Below are 21,524 nucleotides of genomic sequence, written 5' to 3' on the forward strand. Positions count from 1 at the left end.
GATATGTTATGTGCTTATGTGTAATACTGCAAACAACACACATGCCCCAACGTGCACACTAAAGTAAAATAATAATATCTTAAAGTGATGTAGTAGTTAAAGGAAGTGCAATCTTACCAACATTATAACACTGTGTATATTGGAGAAACATTTTAGACACCTTTGGGTTTTAAATTTTAAAATATGACATTAACCACATTTCAAGTGCTCAATAGCTAGATGTGGCTAATGGCCACTGTCTTGGAGAGCGCAGTTTTAGACATTTGAAAAAATATTTCCTTGCAAATTGTGTAAACTATAGTATCTGACTAAGACTTCTCTGGATCTCCATTTCTTCTTCCAAACAATTGGAATCATAATATGCTTCACATTTCATAAGAATATTATGCAGCCCTAGGGGAGGTGGCATACTGGAGGTGTCAATCTGCACTAGTGTTATCTTTTAAAATCTCTAAACAATCTCTTAGACATTCTTAGGATAATTTTTCATATCCAATATACTGCTATGAGCCACTCAGAATTACAGACTTACAGAAAATCTATCCAAGTACTTGCAGTAGGATCAATTTTTAAAATACAAAATAAAATCCCCAGAAAAGGAAAGATTTTTTTCCCCAAAACAAGTGGTTTTTGTACTTGTTACTGTTATTATTGAGAATGAAGACTAAATAAATAAAATATTTTTTTTCTAATGGACATTCAAGGAAATTGCAAACTGCTAAGAGAGAGAAATGCTAATTGAAAGTTTAGTGGTTAATAAGAGTATCGAATTCCACTTTCAGATTACAGATTGCAATAACTTTCTTCTGTTATGAATAATATGTATGGTCTCAATCTTTTAAAAACATCATTTCCAATTTACTATACATCTATTGTATCTTATACTTTTTGGTTGACTGAGAAGCATGTGGTTATAGTTTAGCTCATTTTCATATTCCAAAGTACTGCAATTAACACCTTTTAAGTGAAAGATTCTAACACGTCAGTGTTACCTTTTCAAACACTTCTCACTTTGTAGTGTAAGCCTGGCACAAATCCCAGAATGTGATTCTGACACACCATTTTCCTCGCTGAAGGAATTAATACAAGCTTTAGGAAACTCGTTTTCTATAAGCAACAATAATTGCTCTCAGCCCGCCCCCCATACTTTCTATCTAGAACCAAATATTCATTTAAATATTTATTAGCAAGGCATTTACAGAGGGCAAGGTACTATAAAGAATAAGAGTGAAAAAATATGCTGGAAATGTTTAGACTCTAAGGCACTTACAATTACATGGGTGAAACAGAAATCTAAATAAATAAACTGAAAGGCTCTATGTGTAAATATAATCAAAGAAATCCAGATCAGATGTACAAGAATACAAAGGGAGAAAAGTTGCTGGTCTAGGGTACAAGCAGGGGTGTTGATAGATTGTTCAGGGAGCTGAACTCAAGTAATAGATAGGATGTTCACGTAGTTGAATGTGGCTGTTCTGTGTTCTATATGGGGCCAAGCAGCATGAGTTGCTCTGAGAGGCAGAAAAATACTGGATATATCTGAGAAATTGCAAGAAGCAAAGGTTATATGGAGTTGAAGTGCATTATGGACATTGTACATTGTGAAAATAGTAGATGATAGAAGAGAGTTTTGATAAGGACAAAATTATGAAGGACCTGATGTGGCAGGCTGAAGAGTTTGGACTTTGCTCAGTGGGCAATAAGCAACCTTGACCTGGGTGGCAATGGTCAAAATGGAACACAGATTTAACGAACAGAAGAGAGACTGATAAGGAGTGTTGTAACTGATGCTTTGAATACATATCTCAGGTCATGGTTATCCTAAAGCATCGAAAATGTTTAACTTGTGTTACTAAACTGTCATTGTTAAAGCACAAAGTGGATCAATAATGTAAAACAAAAGAAGAATTTCAACAAAATAATAATAAAGGTAGGAATGATACTATTTATTTCAGGACTAATGTGTGCCAGATGCTCACCATACAGCATCCCTTTTTGTTGAGGGAACAGATTTTCACAGTGATTAAGTAACTTGCCAAACCCACGCAGTTAGTGACAAAGTGTGAGTCTGAGAGTCTCTGAGCCCAAGTGTAGGATGCAGGATCACTAAACAAATATTTAGACCTGAGAGATATATAATCCTGTTTCACTTCCTTTTTTTCTGGAGAAAGTTTAAGGCACAAAGAGTTTAGATGATATTCCAGAGAGTGAAGAGCTTCCTTGAGAATTGACTTGTATGAAATGGACATTTTCCAAAATATATAAGGAACTCATACAACTCAACAACAAAAAAATGAACAACTGATCAAAAAATGGGCAGAGGATATGAATAGACATTTTTCCAGAGAAGATATACATATGACCAATAGGCACACGAAAAGATGCTCAACATCACTAATTCTTAGGAAAATGCAAATCAAAACTACAATGAGATGTCACTTCATATCCATCTGAATGTCTATAATTAACAAGACAAAAAAATAACAAGTGTTGGAGAGAAGGGAACCCTCATACGTTGCTAGTGGGAATGCAAACTGGTGCAGCCACTACGGAAAAGAGTATGGAGATTTCTCAAAAAATTAAAAATAGAAATACCATATGATCCAGCAATTCCACTTCTGGGTATTTATCCAAAGAAGAGGAAAACACAAATGCACACAGATATATGCACCTCTATGTTCACTAGTCATGATACAGACTTGAAAGCGACCAAGTGTCTATCAACAGATAAATGGATAAAGAAGATATGGTATATAATATATGATGGAATACTACACAGACATAAAAAAGACAAAATTGTGCCATTTGTGAAAACATGGGTGAACCTCAAGAGTATTATGCTAAGTGAAATAAGCCAGACAGAGAAAGACAAATACCATATAATTTCACTCATGTGTGTAAGATAAACACATGGATAAGGAGAACATATTAATGGTTACCAGAGGGGAAAGGGGTGGGGCGAGGGTGAAACAGGTAAAGGAGCACATATGTACGGTGATGGATAAAAACTCGACTATTGGTGGTGAGCATGATCAGTCTATACGCAAACTAAAATATGAAAATGTACACCTTAAATTTACACAATGTTATAAGCCAATGTGACCTCAATAAAATTTAAAAAAAATTTTTTTAATGGACATGATGTTATGTAAATGAATGAATGGAGGAATGAGCCTGCTTCCATCTTCATTATTTTTTTTTCAACACCTCACATTTTTCATAAATTTAAATAATCCAAAAAGTAAATGGTGGTTTATATGGCTCTTATTAAATGTACACAGGATCAATTAATAAGACATTAGTATCTAGATAGTTATTACAGGTGTTTAGAATCCTGTGACAAAAGCATGAAAAGAGAAAGCCACGTACTATGTGATTAAGTGGAGAATAGTTACATTTAGCTATAATTTTGGATTTAAGGAACTATATGCAAGAATACAAAAGAATTCTAAGAAGGATACACTTCAATTCCTTTTATTTTCAGATGTATAAACATATTAACAGAGGCTAAATTACTTGCCAAGGATTCCATTGTTTCTGAGTGTAAAAACCACATCCAGTGTCTCATGTAGGAAATTCTCCAATTCACTGGTTCTTTTCATGTATGTTGAGGGGACAGAGAGGGGAAGGGGCTTTGGGTGGTGGAAAAGGACTGGAAATGTGCATGCAATTTGACATTGAAATATAATAGAAGACAAATAGATGGTTTTTCTTAGAAAAAGGGAGAAACTAATGAAAGAGGTTTAAAGTTGAGTTGTTGTTTTCTTCTGAAGCATCTATTGACAAATAATTTATATAGATTGTTCCAGATGAGAAAAAGAAAGAAGAGGAAGAAGAGAAGGAGAAGAAGGAGGGGAAACAGGGAAAGAAGGAAAACAAGAAAGAGAATGAGAAAAATAGCACTTTATTGCAATAAAATTCAATAACATGAAAATTGGTTTTGAAGAAAGAGAGCCAATCCAGCTGGCACAGAAGCAAAACTTAATGAGTGCACTAATGAGGGAAGGAGAGCCAGACCAGAACCTCGTCCGCCAGCTGTCTCAAACTCCATTCCACTTCCACAAAACGCTCCCCTTGTTTCTTTTCTGAACCTCCAGGCACCCAACTCTCCATCTTTTTCCTTAGAGATTCATTTTCTTCATCTACATTAAGATAAAGTAGGCAAGGTATCATTTTAAAAGTTAATTCACTTTAAAACCATTTATAAGTTAAAAAAGCACACACTGAAGAAAAAAATTACCTGTTTAACCTCCACTGGTTCATGCTGTCAAATTTTCATGAAAGCTATTGAAGGTAAAACTCAGCGCTCAACACTAACGCAGAACAACTGTTACTACTGTGCATGTCCTCAATGGAGGGAAAAAATCTATCAAGGATTTTCTGTGTGGCTTACTTCAGAGACAAATGTCACTCTTCAGAGAAGCTGTCTCAAACCACACTATCAAGAACAGGAGTCAGCAAACTGCAGACCAGGGGCCAAAACCAGTTAGCTGTGTGTTTTCGCAAATAAAGTTTTATTGGAACACAGACAGACTCATCTGTTTACATTTTGCTTATGGCTGCTTTCATGCTACTCTACATAGGAGGACAATAGGGAAAATGGTTATGAATATCATTAAGGTTTTGATATTATTGTCAAATTATCACCAAAATATGTCATACCACTTTACATCACCTGGTTTGCTGCATCAGCCCTCTTTTCAGCACCAAATCAGAGCCTGACAGATAATGGGCACTTGACGTCACCCAAAGGAACAGATTGCCAGGTCATTCAAAAATACAGGTAGTCAAGGGCATAGACAAAGTAGAGAGAGAAGCTGGACGTTCCAGGAAGTTCCTGTGCTTTTCCTTCCTGCATCTAACACATGCTTTCTGTTCTAGAAGGATCACATGAGGTTTGCAAGGGATGGTTTGTGAGGTACCTGCTATCTATGTGTCAGCTACACTTCCCACTTGTAAGAAGTCAGATCACTACCTCTGTTATAAATCCTTACACAGTAAGGCACTTTTAAGTTATGAAATATCGTTACAGCACTTCTTTGACATTCTCTATTGAGTCAGGCATTGTAAATTCATAGATTACTTACTATAAGTAAGGATTAAACAGGGATATTTTGCTGAAGACATTCTACAAATAGGGACTATTCTTCATAGCAAATCCCATGCATCTACTTAAAGGAAACTGCATTTGATAAGGAGCTCAGACTGTCATCTGACTTCTTTTTCTCCTTGGAGGTGGAGGGTAGGGTTGGAGGCTGTTTTCTTTCCCTGAGAGGAATAAATGAATCACCAATCTCAGGCAAGCTACTTTAAATCTTTTCCTCCAGCACTCAAAAGGACTATTTGGTGAATGAATGCCTGAAAGAAAGATAAGCAGACTCCTTATAAATCCCCTCCAAATTTGTCCCAATTCTGCAACCCAAAAGATCTATCTACTAGAAAAATACACAAATGTTCCACCAATGTGTTTGGCTATAATTTTATATTGCTAGAGTATTTCTGCTGCCAAATATGCATGTACAGAAAGCTAATGTTAGAAGAAGAGAAAAGATAAAAAGACGCAGGGTAAAAGGGAGCTTGTCTCCTTAAAGACAAACAGGGAGAAAGGTAAAAAGAATGGAGCTGGACATGTGTCATATAGTAGATGCCAGGGTATCTGGTTTCTCTGAGGCAGGGTACGGAGAAAAGAAGAGCTGCGCCAGCCATGGCTATGGGGATTGCACTTATTGTGTATGCCACTGTTATGTCGTATCAAATAACTGTAAATCTTGATAAATATTCTATGCGCAAAAGTGTAGAAGGAGATTTTTAAATGGTTCTGTAACATTCTATAAAACATATGAAAGAAAAAATCAATCTGAAAACTCAGAGCCATAGCAAAACATATTTTGGTGATGCTGGTTTTTTAAAGTAATGCAAGGAGACTAAAAAATACAAGAACAGAATTAAAGCTCCAGAGCGGGCAGTCAGGAACACAAATGACAACATAGAATGACCGATGTGAGAAACAACTTAAGATGATTTTCCAGAATTCAGAGAAAAGGGATAATGATGCAATAAGATGAAAAGTATTAAAGCAGAGAATAGAAATCCAACACATGATTAACTAGTGATCATAAAAAAGATGCCACAACAGGTTAAGTAAAGCAATTTTCAAAGTTATAGAAGAAAAATGATCAGATTAAAAGAGTACTATCTATACATATTGAAAAAGCTTACTGCATTTCAAAGGTACTTGCTGTCAACATTTTTAAGTTAAAAAGCCAAAGAAAAAAATTCTTTAAAAATCCAGTCAGAGAAAAATTGATCTACAAAATATTAAAGTAATATAAATTACTAATCACTAGGAAAAAAAATCTATTTACAGATTTCTAAGAAGTGAAAAAATATAGTCTATTAAAATCCGGGATACAAAGTGTTTGAGAGTGAAAATATGGAAAACTATTTGATTCATTTACAATTCTATAATAAAACTGTCAAAGAGAGAATAAGAAAAGTAGAGATACATCATGCTGTAAGAATGACTATAAAAACAATGGCTAGACTGTACATAAAAGCAGAGCTCTGACTTACAACCGGCAACAAACAGCCCAGGGAGCTGACCCCTTATCTGCTGCAACCAGCCCCGGTAGCGAGTCAGCTGTCTATAAGTCAGACTTGTAGGAAGTCAGACCACTCTCTCTAGTAACAATCCAGAAAGCCAAACAATAACCCCTGTAACAATTGGCCTCAAATTGCCCAGACAGACAGCTTCCCTAATTTTTATCCCCACTTTCAAATTAGGACCAATGAGAGAAAGCCAAATATGCTCCCCTAACCAATCACATAAGATGCCCCTCTTCTAGTTAGCTTGTCTACAGCTTCCAATCAGGGCACACCTGAAGCCTTCCCTTTTTTCCCACTATAGAGCTTTCCCATTCCTCTACCTGCCTTTGAATTTCTGCCAAATGCAAGTAACAGTGGCTAACTCCCTTGGTATAGCAAACTCTAAATAAATAGACTTTGCTTGTTCTCATTTAATTGGTCTTCATTTATTTCTACAATACTTTTGAACATAGATGAGTAATTATGTCAGTTTTAGGAAACGGAAATCAGTAGGGAATAATAATAACACATGATGACCAAGCAGCATTTATTGAGATAGTGCAAGGATGGTTTGATATCAAGCTAAGCCTAAGAACATACGCATATACACATTGGAATACACATATAAAACATTTTTACAAGTTAATAAGAAATAGAGGACTCAATATAACGGTGAACAAAGCTTATGAAAGGTAAGTCACAGAAGAGGAAACCCAGAAGGTATAAACATGAAAAGATGTTTTTGTTAATTAGCAATAAGAGAGGTAAAAATTTGAAATGCAGTGCAAGAGATCATTTTATTAGTATGAACCATATTATTGGTATAAGCCAAGAATTAAAAAGTTTGAAAATTATCCAGTGCTGGTGAGACTAAACAGCAGTGAGAACTCTCACACACTGTGGATGTGTATATTACCATAAATACTTTGAGGACCAATTTGGCAATATCCAGTAAATTTTAAAATATTTTAGTGCTATAACACTATACTGTTCAATGTGGCTATTGAGTGCTTAAAATGTGGCTACTCTGAATTGTGATGTGCTCTAAGTGTCAAACTCAACATATTTCAAAGGCTTAGAACAAAAAAAATAAAACAGCACACTAATATTTGTTATATTAATTCAAGTTTTCTCAACCTTGGTGCTATTAACACTTTAGACTGGATAATTCTTTGTCAGTATATATCCTTTTCATTGCATTATATTTATTCTACCTAATCATGACCTAGAACACCTAAAACATCTTCCCGGTCATGACATTCAAAAATGTCTTTAGAAATTGCCAAATATCCTCTGGGGGCACAATCAACTCTGGTTGAGAAGAAGTCTTAATTTCTTATTGAAATGGAAAACTTTTAACTATATGGTATTAAATAAAATATATTATTAAATTAATTTTACCTATTTATTTTTAATTTCTAATGTGGATCTAAGAAGCTTTAAAATTATATAGGACATGTTATATTTTTATTGGACAGCAGTGTTGCGATCATCAATTCCACCCTAAGTTACACACTCTAATACAGTGTTTCTCAAATGCTTAATGTGTGTAAAACTTAGCTGAGAATCTTATGAAATTCAGATTGTGATTCTGTATATTTGAGATAGGGTGAAATTCTGCATTTCTAACAAGATCTTTGGTGATACTGATGCTGCTAATCCATGGACCAAATATTGCACAGTGTGACTCTTGGGAACTTCCTACACATGTGCAAAATAGGATATGAAAAATATGTGCTTGGTGACTACAGTTAATAATACTGTGCTGCACGTTTGGAAGTTGCCAAGAAAGTAGATCTTGAAAGTTCTCATCACAAGAAAAAAATTTGGTAACTATATATGGGGATGGATGTTAACTAGACTTATTGTGGTGATCATTTCAAAATATATACAAATATCAAATCATCATGTTGTACATGTGAAACTAATACAATGTTATACATCAATTATATCTCAATAAAAAATTTTTAAAAAAGAATGTCAATGCAACACTGTCTGTGATAACAAAAAATGTAAACTAACTATTCAACTAAAAAATGAATACATAAATTGTAATAAATTCACACTGTTCAGTTATATACTATACATTAATTTATATGTATGTGTGTATATGCATATATATATATCAGAAATGAAAATGAATGACCTATGAATGACTTAGCTATATCTTACAAAAAGGATAAATCTCAAAAACATATTCCAGATCAATAAATTTCAAATGTTAAATACATTAGGATAAAATATATGCAAAACTTTAGAACATTCAAAAGAATAGATCGTTATGGATCCATAAATATTAGTAAATTTCTAAAAGCTAGACTGATATGACTTACACCAAATTCATGACAGTGGTTACTTCTGGGAGTGCAAGATAGACTCGTGGTCCTGGATGGTTATACACACAGAGGTGAGCACTTGTATCAATAATGTTTTATTTATTTAACACACAAAGTAAATGCAATAGAGGAATAAAAATTGACAAAGCCAAGTGGTGGTGTAAAGACTTTTGTCAACATATTGTCTATCTTTCTCTATAGATTTGAAATGTTTCATAACTGAAAATAAACAAATAAATTTAAAAATGGTGTAATAAGTCTGGCAATGAATATTGAGGTAGAGAATATGGAATTTTAAAAATATTTTAATAGACTTTAAAACAACAGAAACACACTTCTCCTGAACAAAGCATATATCTCATAAAAATATGTATTTCCTGTGAATGTATAAAGCCACAAATGATATCAATAAATGGAAAGGAGTAGAACAGCAAAATTGTGGGCTACATACTTCATCTAAAATAGAGGAGACAAAACAAGTTTTATTTTTTATTTCTTTTATTTTTATTATTTTTGCTGAGGAAGGTTAGTCCTGAGCAAACATCTGTGCCAATCTTCCTCTATTTTGTATGTGGATTGCTGTCACGGCATGGCTGACAAGTGGTGTAGGTCCCTGTCTGGGATCCAAACCTGCAAACATTGGCCGCCGAAGCAGAACACACCAAACTTAACCACCATTCCACGGGGTCAGCTCTTATTTTTTAATTTTTATATCATTTGTTTTAAATCTTGACCATAAAAGAAATTAATATTCATCGAAGATTTAGAAAATATTAAAAAAGGAAAAGAAAAAATATATCCATTTCCTAAACACTTCCTTATAACTATTCCTCAATAAAATTCACTTTTATTCAAGATTTTGGTGTTTTCCTCTGGTCACTCCATCTTTCTCATATATATGAAATAGATTTTCACAAATACATACATATACATTTATGCATAATTTCAATGTTTTACAAGATAGAATCATATAAATTGCATGTGATGTCTTATAATCTGCGTATGTGTTCACTTAAATCATAAATGATATATTTTCTCTCCTCTTTTTGCCGTCTCTCATCAAAAAGTGTCTGTTTATAGGGCTGACCCTGTTGCCTAGTGGTTAAGTTGGGCATGCTCCACTTTGGCAGCCTGGGTTCAGTTCCCAGCAGCCTATACCACTCATCAGCAGCCGTGCTGTGGTGGTAAACTACATACAAAATAGGGGGAGACTGGCACAGATGGTAGTTCAGGGGGAGTCTTCCTCAAGCAAAAAGAGGAAGATTGGCAACAGATGTTAGTTCAGGGTGAATCTTCCTCAGCACAAAAAAAAGTTCCTGTTTGAAACTTAAACAGGATCATTATTCATGCCCAAGGGTTTTCAACAAGATATTTTCCTAAAGAAGGCAGTTTTTTCCTAACATAAATATAGCAGCAATATTATAAATAACAAATTTTCCACTAGGAAAAAATATCACATATATGGATTGCAGTATATTTAAACACTTTTCTATACATGAACGTCTAGATTTCTTCCAATCTCTTAATATCATGAAGAAACACAGTGCTTACTCATTTATATAACTCTCCATAGTCATGACGATTTCCTTAAAGTAAGTTCCAAGGAAGATGACCATAAGGAAAATGGTAATGTATATTATTAAGGTTTTGATATCATTATCAAATTATCATCCAGGTAGGCCATACCACTTTGCGTCAATTGGTTTGAGCAAAATGACAACTCATAGGATCCACTTTCTAACTCTCAAATGTTATATAGTCTGTTCCCAGGTCCAGCCTTTTCCATTAAGGAAAAGGCATTAATGAGATGCAATTAATATCTTCTTCTACTTCTTTTCAGATGAACTCTTTCTTTAAATATAGCAAATTTTGTGCCCTTACGCCCTTCTTAAATATGATCTCATCTGGACAAGATCTGGCAGAAACTTCTTGGTTTTTCTGGCATGACACATGTTGCTCTCTACTTTGAAATTCTATTGTATCTCAACAGAGGCTGGCAGAGAGAGTTAGATATTTGTTGCTAAGGCATTTTTTCCCCTAAGTTTCAGGCAGTTTTATTTCCAAATTAGAAAATACTGGTTAAAGAATCTTTTTGAAAAAATCTTGAAAGTGGACACAGTTATAATTGAGAACAGGATAAATAACTGTCAATACAATAGAGAAGTTTAAAACAATTATATCAAAGTACAAAAAGTAAAGGAAAAAGGTGAAACTAGAATGAGACATAAAGTTTAGGAAACAACCTAAAGGTGGAAAATTAAACATAAATTACATCAATAAATAAAAATCATTGAACTCCTCAGTTTAATTTCATTCCATAAATATTTATTGATTACTTAGTGTGTGCCAGGTTCCGCTAGGTCCTGAGGAGTTAGTAAACAAGACAGAAACAGGACCTTCACTCAGGACGTTTAGTCTAGCAGAGAACATATTAAACAAGCAAATACAAAAGTGATGTGTGTCACCAAAAGAGAAGTTCAAGATGAATGAAGCACACGTGAAGGGTTTCCTAAAGAGGTTCGAGAAAGCTGTGAACACATTATCGCATACCTGTTCTTCCTCATCTTCACTGATCAGCTGTACACCAGCCAACACCATATTTAATACTGAAATACTACAACGAAACACATTTAACATAAGAAATAAGACAAGGATAACTGCTGTCATCAGTAACATTTTGATATATGTTCTCACCCAAAACGGTACGAAGAGCAATTCAATATTAATCTTATGGGAAAGAAGCAGACTGATGAAACGTTACTTATTTCAGAGAATTAAAAAAGATGAAGAGCTTCAATAGCATTAACTCAATATCAACACATATTTTAGGACGTATACTCTACTCTAAGGACTAGGTATCAAATAAAAATAAAATGTTGAACAAGGAGTTTTCAGTCTAGTTAGTGAAGACAGACAAAAAATGATTGCTTTATAATGTGGTTAAGAGCAGTACAAAGAGTGAACACAGGGTTTCATGGTAATAAAAAGGCCAACTAAAACCTCTGTAAATGGATCAGGAAAATGCTTCCCAGAAGATGTCAAGATAAAACAGAGCCTTGTAGGATAAAAATGTACAGATGGGAAGATCCTTCTGGATAGCAGAATTGTTGATTTAAAGTGTAGAAAGTAAGAGAGGCCTTGGTACATTCTATGCATGGTAAAGAAATTGGTGTGGCTGAGGCACCCATAAGATACTGGAGAAGAATAAGAAATCAGTCTTGAGAGGTTATTATAGTGCAATCATAAAAGGAATTTAGACTTTCCCAAAAAAACAATGAGCTATGATGAAAGGATTATAAGCAGTAGAGTGGCATTATCAAATTTGTGTCTCAGAAATGCATTCCAAAGTCAGAGTGCATGTTTAGGAGTTATTGCAGTAATCCAGGTGACAAATGGCTGTGACCACAACTAGAATAGTGACAATCTGGTTGGAGAAAAAGGCTGGATTCTAGAGATAATAAGGCCATAGAACTCATGGGCTTGGAGAGGGGCAGGAAATGGAAAAAGTAATCAAACATGATTCTATGATGGATGGTAGTACATCTACTGAAATAAGGAACACAGGGTGCAAAGGATTATAAACTTAAAGATGCAAATTGTAAATGTAAAGATGATAAATTCTGGTGTGGCCATGTGAGTGTGAGATGCCTATGCAATGTTCCATTTGGAACTGTCCAGCATGCAGTCTGGTGATCAGAAAGATGTGGGGTGGAGAGGCAGAACTCTGAGTCAACGGTGTGTGCAAGAGACACTAATTCTAGCCCCAGGGGATAGAGATGATCCCTTAAGGTGAGCAGGTAAGACAACTCCCTTCCTTGCCCATTACCAGTAGACCCAGTGAAACAAAAACATTCTTTAAACATTTTTATTAACCCATTTTGGCTGTACAGATAGAAGTAATGAACAGGTGACTTTAGAGACCATAATTTAACTATTGTCACAGTCAGCATGTGGTAGGGTTATCTGTACCAGTTAGTTATTCTGTCCTGAGATTTGTTAACTAAGGTTGAATAAATCATTGTACTTCAGAGTGTGAGATCTTAGCACAGAAGAATTTTCCCTAGGAACACATAACTGAAGAGAATCCTCTCTCTATCTATTCCTACCTGTTGAACATGATCTGAATTTTCTTTGGAGATAGGGAAATAGATTAGCATAAATTGGCTTAAGGATACTGTCATTATCATGTCTTATGAGGAAAGAGAATAACAATGAGCTAGATACTGTTCAGGGCAAGACAGATGAAGTATTTCTGGTCTATGGTCGGTTACGATTAATTTATCTAATAATGATTATATAGGGCTACTATAAGCCAGGCTTTTGGTTAAAAACATAGGAGTCAGTTTTGGCTCCTAGGAGATCGTGGTCTATTATTTATCTAGAAAATAGACTTAGGAGTAATAGTTCCCCTTAACTAGGTGCTTCATCAGCTAAAATAGAGTCACACAATTATTACTAAGAATTATAATAAGTATAACAGGAAATCAAACTCTAGTTTCAAAGAACTAAGAGGTCAATCTCTTTTTAAAAAAAGTTAATTTAATCAAGACTTTTCTCATTTTGAGACTTTGTCTGGAAAAGTTTGAACAGTATCTTTGACCCCTTTGGCCCTTTTCCTGGGGTGCTACTCCTCACAGGCCTTATTTGGGGAGGTGGTGATTGACTTGGATGTGGTTTTCCAGGAAGTGGCTGGTGATTTTTACTACATATAAACTCAAGCCAGGAAACCCCTGGAGGCAACTTGTGATCACCAAGTACCTTAGTGAACACACAACCTGAGAGGGTAGATGTGGTAGACTCTTTGGAAGGATGAGGTGAAGTGGAAGAGGAGGAAAAAGAAGATGAACAAGAGGAGGATGAGGAGGAGGATGTGGAGGAGGAAGAGGCTGAGAGCAGGGGCTTTGGCAGAGAATTGCTACTTTTCTTAACATAAAGCAGCCAGTCAACAGCTTGGGGCTGTTGGCTTACAACTTTGTTTTCACGGGCTACTGTCAGCCGTGTTGTCTTCATATTTAACCCCTGGGTAATATCAGGTTCAGATGGAGGGGAAAATTGTGATATCTTCTCCACTTCTTCAAAGTTGTCTTCAGAGCTTTCTTCTGGCTGATTTTCTTTCACAGGGCATGGGAGACAAGATGAGAAAGAAGTCTGTGGTAGGCAAAGGATAAGAACTAACTTCACCTTTATTTTCCCCTCAGAACTAGGCTCAGGTGTTGGTATGACAAACAGTGTTGCACTACGAGGATCTTTCCTTCCTGTAAGATGGTTACACTGAGATTTTATGCAGGAAGCACAAGCTAAACAAACCACATAGCTTGATGACAGGCGGGGACCAGGATGAGGATTGGGCCTTCCCCTCATCCTTCGAAAGAGAATCTGCCTAGAGAGATCCCTCTGGATCCTGTTCTTGGAGAGAGAATTGACAATTTTATTGAGAACATCATCAGGGATAGTTCCACCTTTAACAATGCAGGGATAAATATAATCTAAAGTCCATGGAATTTCTTTATTTGGTTCTGTCTTTGCACGAAAATCAAAACTGCTCTTACTCAGGAGTCTGGAGCCCAGTGTTGAAGCAGCTTTGTTCCTGATGCGGTGTGTGGAGCTTGATAAGGATCGACCTGAGACGTTCAGTTTGGGATAAGGAGAAGATAAACCTGTGGCTCTGTATTTGTCATTTGGTGAAATGGTGTTCTGAAACTTGGAGTGACAAATTGGTGAGCTCAGAGTCCTGACGTCACGATCAAGTGTAAGCATCGTCTGAGGTTTGGGCCGGAACAGTGGCAAACTCTGAGTCTGGTGGACAGAATGTGGTAAAGGTGACAGCTTCGATTTTGAATTAGACAATGATAAGCTCAGAATACTGGAATTAGAGCTCAATATAGGTATTGTCCGAGGTCTGGAGTCAGGTAACTGTGAGCTCAGAGCCATTTGACTGGGCTCCATTGAAGGTGATGAGTGAAGCACATCGTTTGTTTGAGGTATCGAGTTCAGTGATGGTGAGCTCAAAGATCTTTGGTTGTGCTCTAATAAAGATGTCCAAAGACTGTTCAATGGAAATGTTTTCTCAGTCTTAGTGTGAGGTAATGTTGAGTTAAGGGCTCTTTGATTGGGTCCCAAAGAAGGTGATGTCCACAGGTTGTCTAGGGAAGGTGTTTCTTGATATTTGAAGGGGGATAATGATGAACTGGAGACTCTTTGATTAGACTTCAGTGAAGGTGACGTCCAGCAAAGGTCTGGGGAAGATGTTTTCCAAGTTTTGGGGAAGGGTAATTGTGATCTCAAGGCTGTTTGACTGGGCTCCAGTGATGTCGATGTCTTCTTAAGGTCAAGCGAAGATGTCGTCTGAGGTTTGGGATGAAAAAAAGGTGAGTTCAGGGTTCTCTGATTAGGCCGCAATGAAGTTCTCCAGGGGAGGTTTAATGAAGGTGTGGCCTGACGTTCGGAGTGGGGCAATGGTGATTTTAAAACCCTGTTGTAGAAGCCCGGTGAAATTGTGTCCTGAGACTTGGCAGAGGGCAATATTGAGGATCTCTGCACCTTCTGGTTGGAGTTTAGTGGAGGAGCTGCAGGGTTATCATTATGAGATTGAACTCTGACCACAGATTGGTCATTGGGTTGATTTAGTTTTTCACCCGTACATTGAGGTGTTAATGAGTTGGTTGTGGCCAGTTGGTAAGAGTGTGCTAATGGCACAAAGGGTTGATCATAATATGCTAGTGGCACCATCTTAGGCTAGTGGTAGAGGTCTTTTTGAAAGCAGTTGGCTTCCAGGGATGTTTTAGTAACTGATAGAGCCTTTCAGCTGGATTTCATGGACAATAGATACTTTTAAATGAACAGTCTTTGGTAGTTTCTAATTTCTATCTTGTAACCTCTCTGCTAATTCTTAAATATTATAAAATGTCTTAAAATTGAGGTGTAGATGAGGTTGAAAAAAACCGTCACCATTTGAGATTCTCTTCTCTCTTCTCTTTAGTTTCCTAGAGTTTTCTCTCTTGAAGAAATAACGCCTGTTAACAAAATAGTGAAGAGAGTTCAGAAGAGATCACGATAGGGATATTAGTTTTCTCAGACAATTTGTTGTATGACTAGAGCACAGGCTTTATGTTAAATCTCAGCCACTTACTCTGTATGTGACCTTTTTTTTAAATAGTTTTATTCTTGTTGTGAGACTTTTTTTTTTTCTTCTTATTCTTCTCCCCAAAGCCCCCCAGTACATAGTTGTGTACTCTAGTTGTAGGTCCTTCTGGTTGTGCTATGTGGGACACTGCCTCAGCAAGGTTTGATGAGCAGTGCCATGTCCACACCCAGGATCCAAACCGGTGAAACCCCAGGTCGCCAAAGCGGAGCACGTGAACTTAACCATTCAGCCATGGGGCAGGCCCCCTGTATGTAACTTTTGAATTAAACTTTCTAAGCCCCAGCTGCCCATCTGTAAAGTAGATATATATAATCTCTAACTCATTGAGTGAAAGACTAAAAAAGATAATATATATAAAATGTGTAATGGTGCCCAGGATATAAAAGATGCTCAATAAAAGGTAATAGCTATTTCTCATACTCTTCTAATGATTACTTCAGTAAAAAAAAAAATAATAATTCTGTGATAGGTTTGTTGCATGAAATAAGAGAATCTCAGAGATAAATGAAATGGAAATTCTTCTGATGTATTGGTTTTCAATTCAGATTGAATTACGCATCAGTATCACCTTTAGCTTACTTCCAAAAGTCTATAATTCTAGTTGAAAGTCTACTGCATGCTTTCAGTCTTGTTCTTGTCACCATTGCAGCTTTTGAAACTGCCGACTACTACTACCTTTTAAAACTACCGTCTTCATGCATGCCCATTATTTCTCTCTACTCTGATTCTCTCCATTCATTCTCCTATTTCTCTCCAAGTCTTCACTGAAGTCTTTTGTTTTGCTCTCACCTCAATGTAGTTCTAAGAATTATATAACCAGTTCTCTCCTATTTTCATTCTATTCCTAAGTAATCGTATCAGTTATGTTTAGGATTTATAAATGAACTACAGAAACTTCACAAAAACCAGAACCTTGTAGTGGGCCAAGAGTGATGCAAGCATTCACCACTCAGGAAAGATGGATAGTCCGCTTCTTAAATGCAACTAATAGTTTAACATGACACTATTTTAGTGCATTTTTCATGGTCAAGAGTTTATTTTTCAGATTTTAAGGCTAAGACACATGATATGACAAAACAAACAAAGTGATTGCAACAGACCCTGGGATTAGTCAAGTAAATCGTTGGCCTTAAGGACCTTGAAGAATGAGAACTGTCAGAATTTGGTTTCATGATTCTTTCTACACTTCCATGACTTACCAACCCAATTCCTGATAGGCATAATTATTCATCATACAAGCCAAATACTCAATTAATTTACTATCGCTTCTGTTACTGTTAGAATGTTTTCTCTTATGTCAAGGTCTCTTTTCACATATTGAATCTTCTTTACACTTATTTTAAAATATATGTTATTGGTATCTTAATTCACTGGTTTTCAAGTCCTGAGTCATTTTTTCTGAAATTCTCCAAGTATCAACAACATTATTTACAAGCCAATAGCTTCCCAATCTTTTGTCTTTAGTCCTGGTTTTCTCTTTAGATTCAAAATTAGATTTCCAGATAGTCATCAGACTTCTCTATCCAAAAGTCCCAAAGACAATTCAAACACAAAACATGCAAAACTCGATAAAGTTATTTCTGTTTCCAGAGAAATCTTCCTTTTCTTCTTCTTCTATCTTGGTTCCTAAAACCTACTCATCTACCTCAGAATCTCTGAAATCATCTGGGACAGCTTCACCTTCCAAAACTATTTCAACACCAAGACTTGTTGATTTTACCTCTTCCATATCTTAATTCACCTTTTTCTCCTCAATTCCATGATTTCAGATTATGATATAGGGGCATCTCATCTAGATTAATGTATTATTATATTATCGTCTATGTATCTTGCCCACACAAATTCACTCACTCTCTTCCTTCTCCTCTGCCAGACATCCAAGAGCAAACTCTTGCTGGGGAGATACAGATGCTGCTCATCCAGGCATTTCCTTCATTTTGCTTATGTCTGCATGCGTAGTAGACACTGAAGTTACTTTTTGTAGTTAGATTTTGTGTGGTGTGATTTGACAAAGTCCAATGTTTTAAAGAGTGGAGGGAACAGTACGCCCCTCTGTATATTGTGTGGCACCCTAACAAGCTTCTCAATGGTAATATAAAATAACTCCGTGACCTGGAGGTAAGCAAAGATTTCTTAAATGGACCATAAAATTTACCCATTAAAAATTGGTAAATTGCAATCAAGAACTCCCAATCAGGAAAAAGAAATATTTAGAAAGTGTAAAGGCAAATCAAAGAATGTGAAAAAATACTTATAATACACATATCTTAAAAAAGACTCATATCCATGATAACGTCTGCATGTTGCTAAGAAAAAGACAAATAATGTAATTAGAATGGTGGGCAAAATACGTGAACAAGCGCTTCACAAATGAGGATATCCAAATGCTAGTGCGCATATGAAAAAAGGCAGCCTCATTAGAAACTGGTGAAGTGTATATTTAAACTACAGAGAGATGCTACTACACGTTGTCAGAATGTGGCTAAAATAAAGTGAAAACTGACAAAGCCAAGGACTGGTGATTATGCAGATTAATTAGCATATCACATATATAATACATATATGTAATACATATATACATATAACATATATAATACATATACGTAATGCATATATACATATATCATATATAATAAATATATGTGATATATGATAATACACATATATAATACAAGTGTATATGATATACTAGTCAATATAATACATATATACACATATATATATTATATTCCACTCCTAGGTACATTCCAACAGGCATTCAATGCATAAATATTTGCATTGAAATACATGTACTAGGATGTACATTGGAGCATTATTCATAATAGCTCCAAAGTAGAATTAACTGATAATCAAAAGCAGATATATAAATAAATTGTGATATATTCATTCAATAAAATACCAAAAAACAATGAAAGTAAACAGAAAACCTAGGAACATGCAAATACATAGATGAATCTCACATATAAAATGATGAATGAAAAGAATCATATTACAAAAATGCTTCAAACTTTTATGTATGCAAGTACAAAATAAGTTCATACTTACTATGGTGTTAATAGTCAAGCTAGTAATACGTTTGCAGAGTAGAGATTAGGAGGGAGCACAAAGCTTTGAGGATGGTGATAATGTTCTGTTTCTCAACCTGGATGATGACTATGGGTGAATTCACTTTGTGATAATTGAGCTCTAACACTTATGCTATGTGTATTTTTCTGTTTCCTAAGTTCAACAGAAAGTTTAAAAATGCATAACTTGATGCTAATTTGAAAAGACACGTCTGACACAAAATCACACTGAGAAGTGAAACATTAAAGGATGAACCAAGTTCTGGCACACAGATGCAATGAAAACCAAAAAGAAGAACAAAAAGAGAAGAATGCACTGTGAAATCCTGCCATCATATGGAGAGGAATAAAGGAATTCAAAACAAATGGAACCAACAAGAATCTATTTAAGACAAAAACCAGAGAAAAATAACATTTCTGAACTTTTTTACTTTCAGACTTTCAGCAAATGACATTGTCATTTCAAAGAATATGTTTTGCTATTTATATGCACATAAATATTAAAGATAAGCAAAGAAGTGGTGGAAATTTGAATGAAGCTCTAACCATGGAAAAAAATGAATACCACTTATGAAAGAATTGACTCACAAAATAGTCTTTGCCAAAGTTCTTTTTACAGTTAAACTGTGAGCTTTTTATAGTCAAACTTTCAATGAAGAGAAATTTATAATATTATATGAACATTTTGATAATATGATAAATATAGAAATATTCTGAATTTGTTCTGTGAAACTGTTTTACATAATTCGACATTAAAACATGACAAAATAGTTCAAAATCAAAAGGAAAATAATAAAGTGATATCATTTATACCATATGCAAAATTCTAAATAAAATAAAACAATTAACATCACAATAATGTAATAATCAAGTCACAAACTTGATCTTATTCAAACAATGTGATGGTTATTTATTATTAGGAAACATTACAATTTGTCATGCTCATAATTTACAAAAAAATTTTAATGGATGCTCAAAAAAGTCATTTTATAAAATCCAACCTCCATTCCTCATAAAAATCACTAAATTACTAAGACAAAGCTATTTATTTAATGAAAATAAACATGTATCCGAAAGCAAAATAAAATAATTCAGTTGGTATTAAAATATGGGCTACTCCCAGTATAGACTGACAGTGGACAAGCATATCAACTACCGTTACTACAATTTAATGTTGTTTGGGAAGATCTGGCCAATGTACCAAAAAAGGAAACAGAAAAAAAGTGCATAACTGTTGAAAAGGCAGAAATTAAGTGATCTCTGTATGTTTACTATATGATTCAAAACCCAATTTAGAATATAGAAAACCTAATAGAATCTATAATGTATTAAAATTCAGAAAGTTCAGTTAAGTCAATCTTTACTTAGTCAATACATATGGATCAAGAATTTTCTTAAATACCAACATTTAACAGGATATATATGACCATAGATACTTTAGGTATAATTGAATTGTTAGGCTCTAACAATTCAATAAAAACACAAACATCCAATTACAAAAATTAGCAATTATTGAAAAATTTTGTACAAAAGAAATACAAATGCCTAGTAATTAAAGAAAGGCGGCAGTTTGTATGTCTAGTTCTTTTGGATCTTTCATTTCCCTTTTCAGTTCACAGATATTCTTTGCCCCTTCCTTCTACTCCCTTTTTAAAACACATTTCTAACAAATAGAAAATTATAATTGGAAATAGCAATAACTTTTTTATTAATGGGTAGAAACATGCAGAAAATCAGTAAAGATATATAAGATTTGAGAAATACTATCAGCTAACTTGACCCAATTGATGTTCACAGGACATTCCACTCCAAAACATTTGGTGAATGCTCCATGTGCACTTGAAAATATGTCCCTTTCGCCTGAGTTGTCTAATATGTTGGTAGAATATTATTTACAGTATTATCTTATTATCCTTTTTAATATCTGTAGAGTCTGTAGTAATGTCAGTGCTCTCATTCCTGATGTTTGTCATTTATGTCTTTTCTTTTTTTCTGTTATGGCTGGTTAAATGTTTTCAATTTCATTGATCTCAAAGAACCAGCTTTTGGTATCTTTGCTTTTCTGGTACCTATCTTATTGATTCCTCTTCTAACCTCTGTTATTTTCTTCCTTCTACTTAATTTTAGTTTAATGTGTTCCCATGATTCTACTTGCTTAAGAAGCAAGCTAATATTGATTTGAGAACTACTTCTATTCTGACATAGTCATTTAATGCTGCAGATGTCTTCCCCTCCTAAATTCTGCTTTGTCAGCACCCACACAGCTTTATACATTGTATTTCCATATTTCTTGTAGTGAAAATTGCCAAAGCTCACTCGAGAAATAAATAGTAAACTTGAAGATCCCTATTCCTATTAAATAAAGTAAATTTGAGTTTAAAACCTTCCCACAAA

At 34.9% G+C, this 21,524-nt stretch overlaps 1 protein-coding gene across 7 annotated transcripts in view; it reads right to left on the reverse strand.

Moving 5' to 3' along the window:
* Positions 1–12,772: 12,772 nt before the first annotated feature.
* The window catches only part of CSNK2A2IP (casein kinase 2 subunit alpha' interacting protein), a 114,864-nt gene continuing 106,112 nt past the window's right edge, over positions 12,773–21,524 (reverse strand). For all 7 annotated transcript variants that reach the window (XM_070252139.1, XM_070252140.1, XM_070252141.1 and 4 more), the window contains one exon: positions 12,773–15,934. In XM_070252139.1, coding sequence (XP_070108240.1) covers positions 13,461–15,650 — 2,190 coding nt within the window. In that variant the 5' untranslated portion in view covers positions 15,651–15,934 and the 3' untranslated portion in view covers positions 12,773–13,460. The remainder of the gene's footprint in view (positions 15,935–21,524) is intronic.

Source organism: Equus caballus, chromosome 26, assembly GCF_041296265.1.
Source record: "Equus caballus isolate H_3958 breed thoroughbred chromosome 26, TB-T2T, whole genome shotgun sequence".
Lineage (NCBI taxonomy): Eukaryota > Metazoa > Chordata > Mammalia > Perissodactyla > Equidae > Equus > Equus caballus.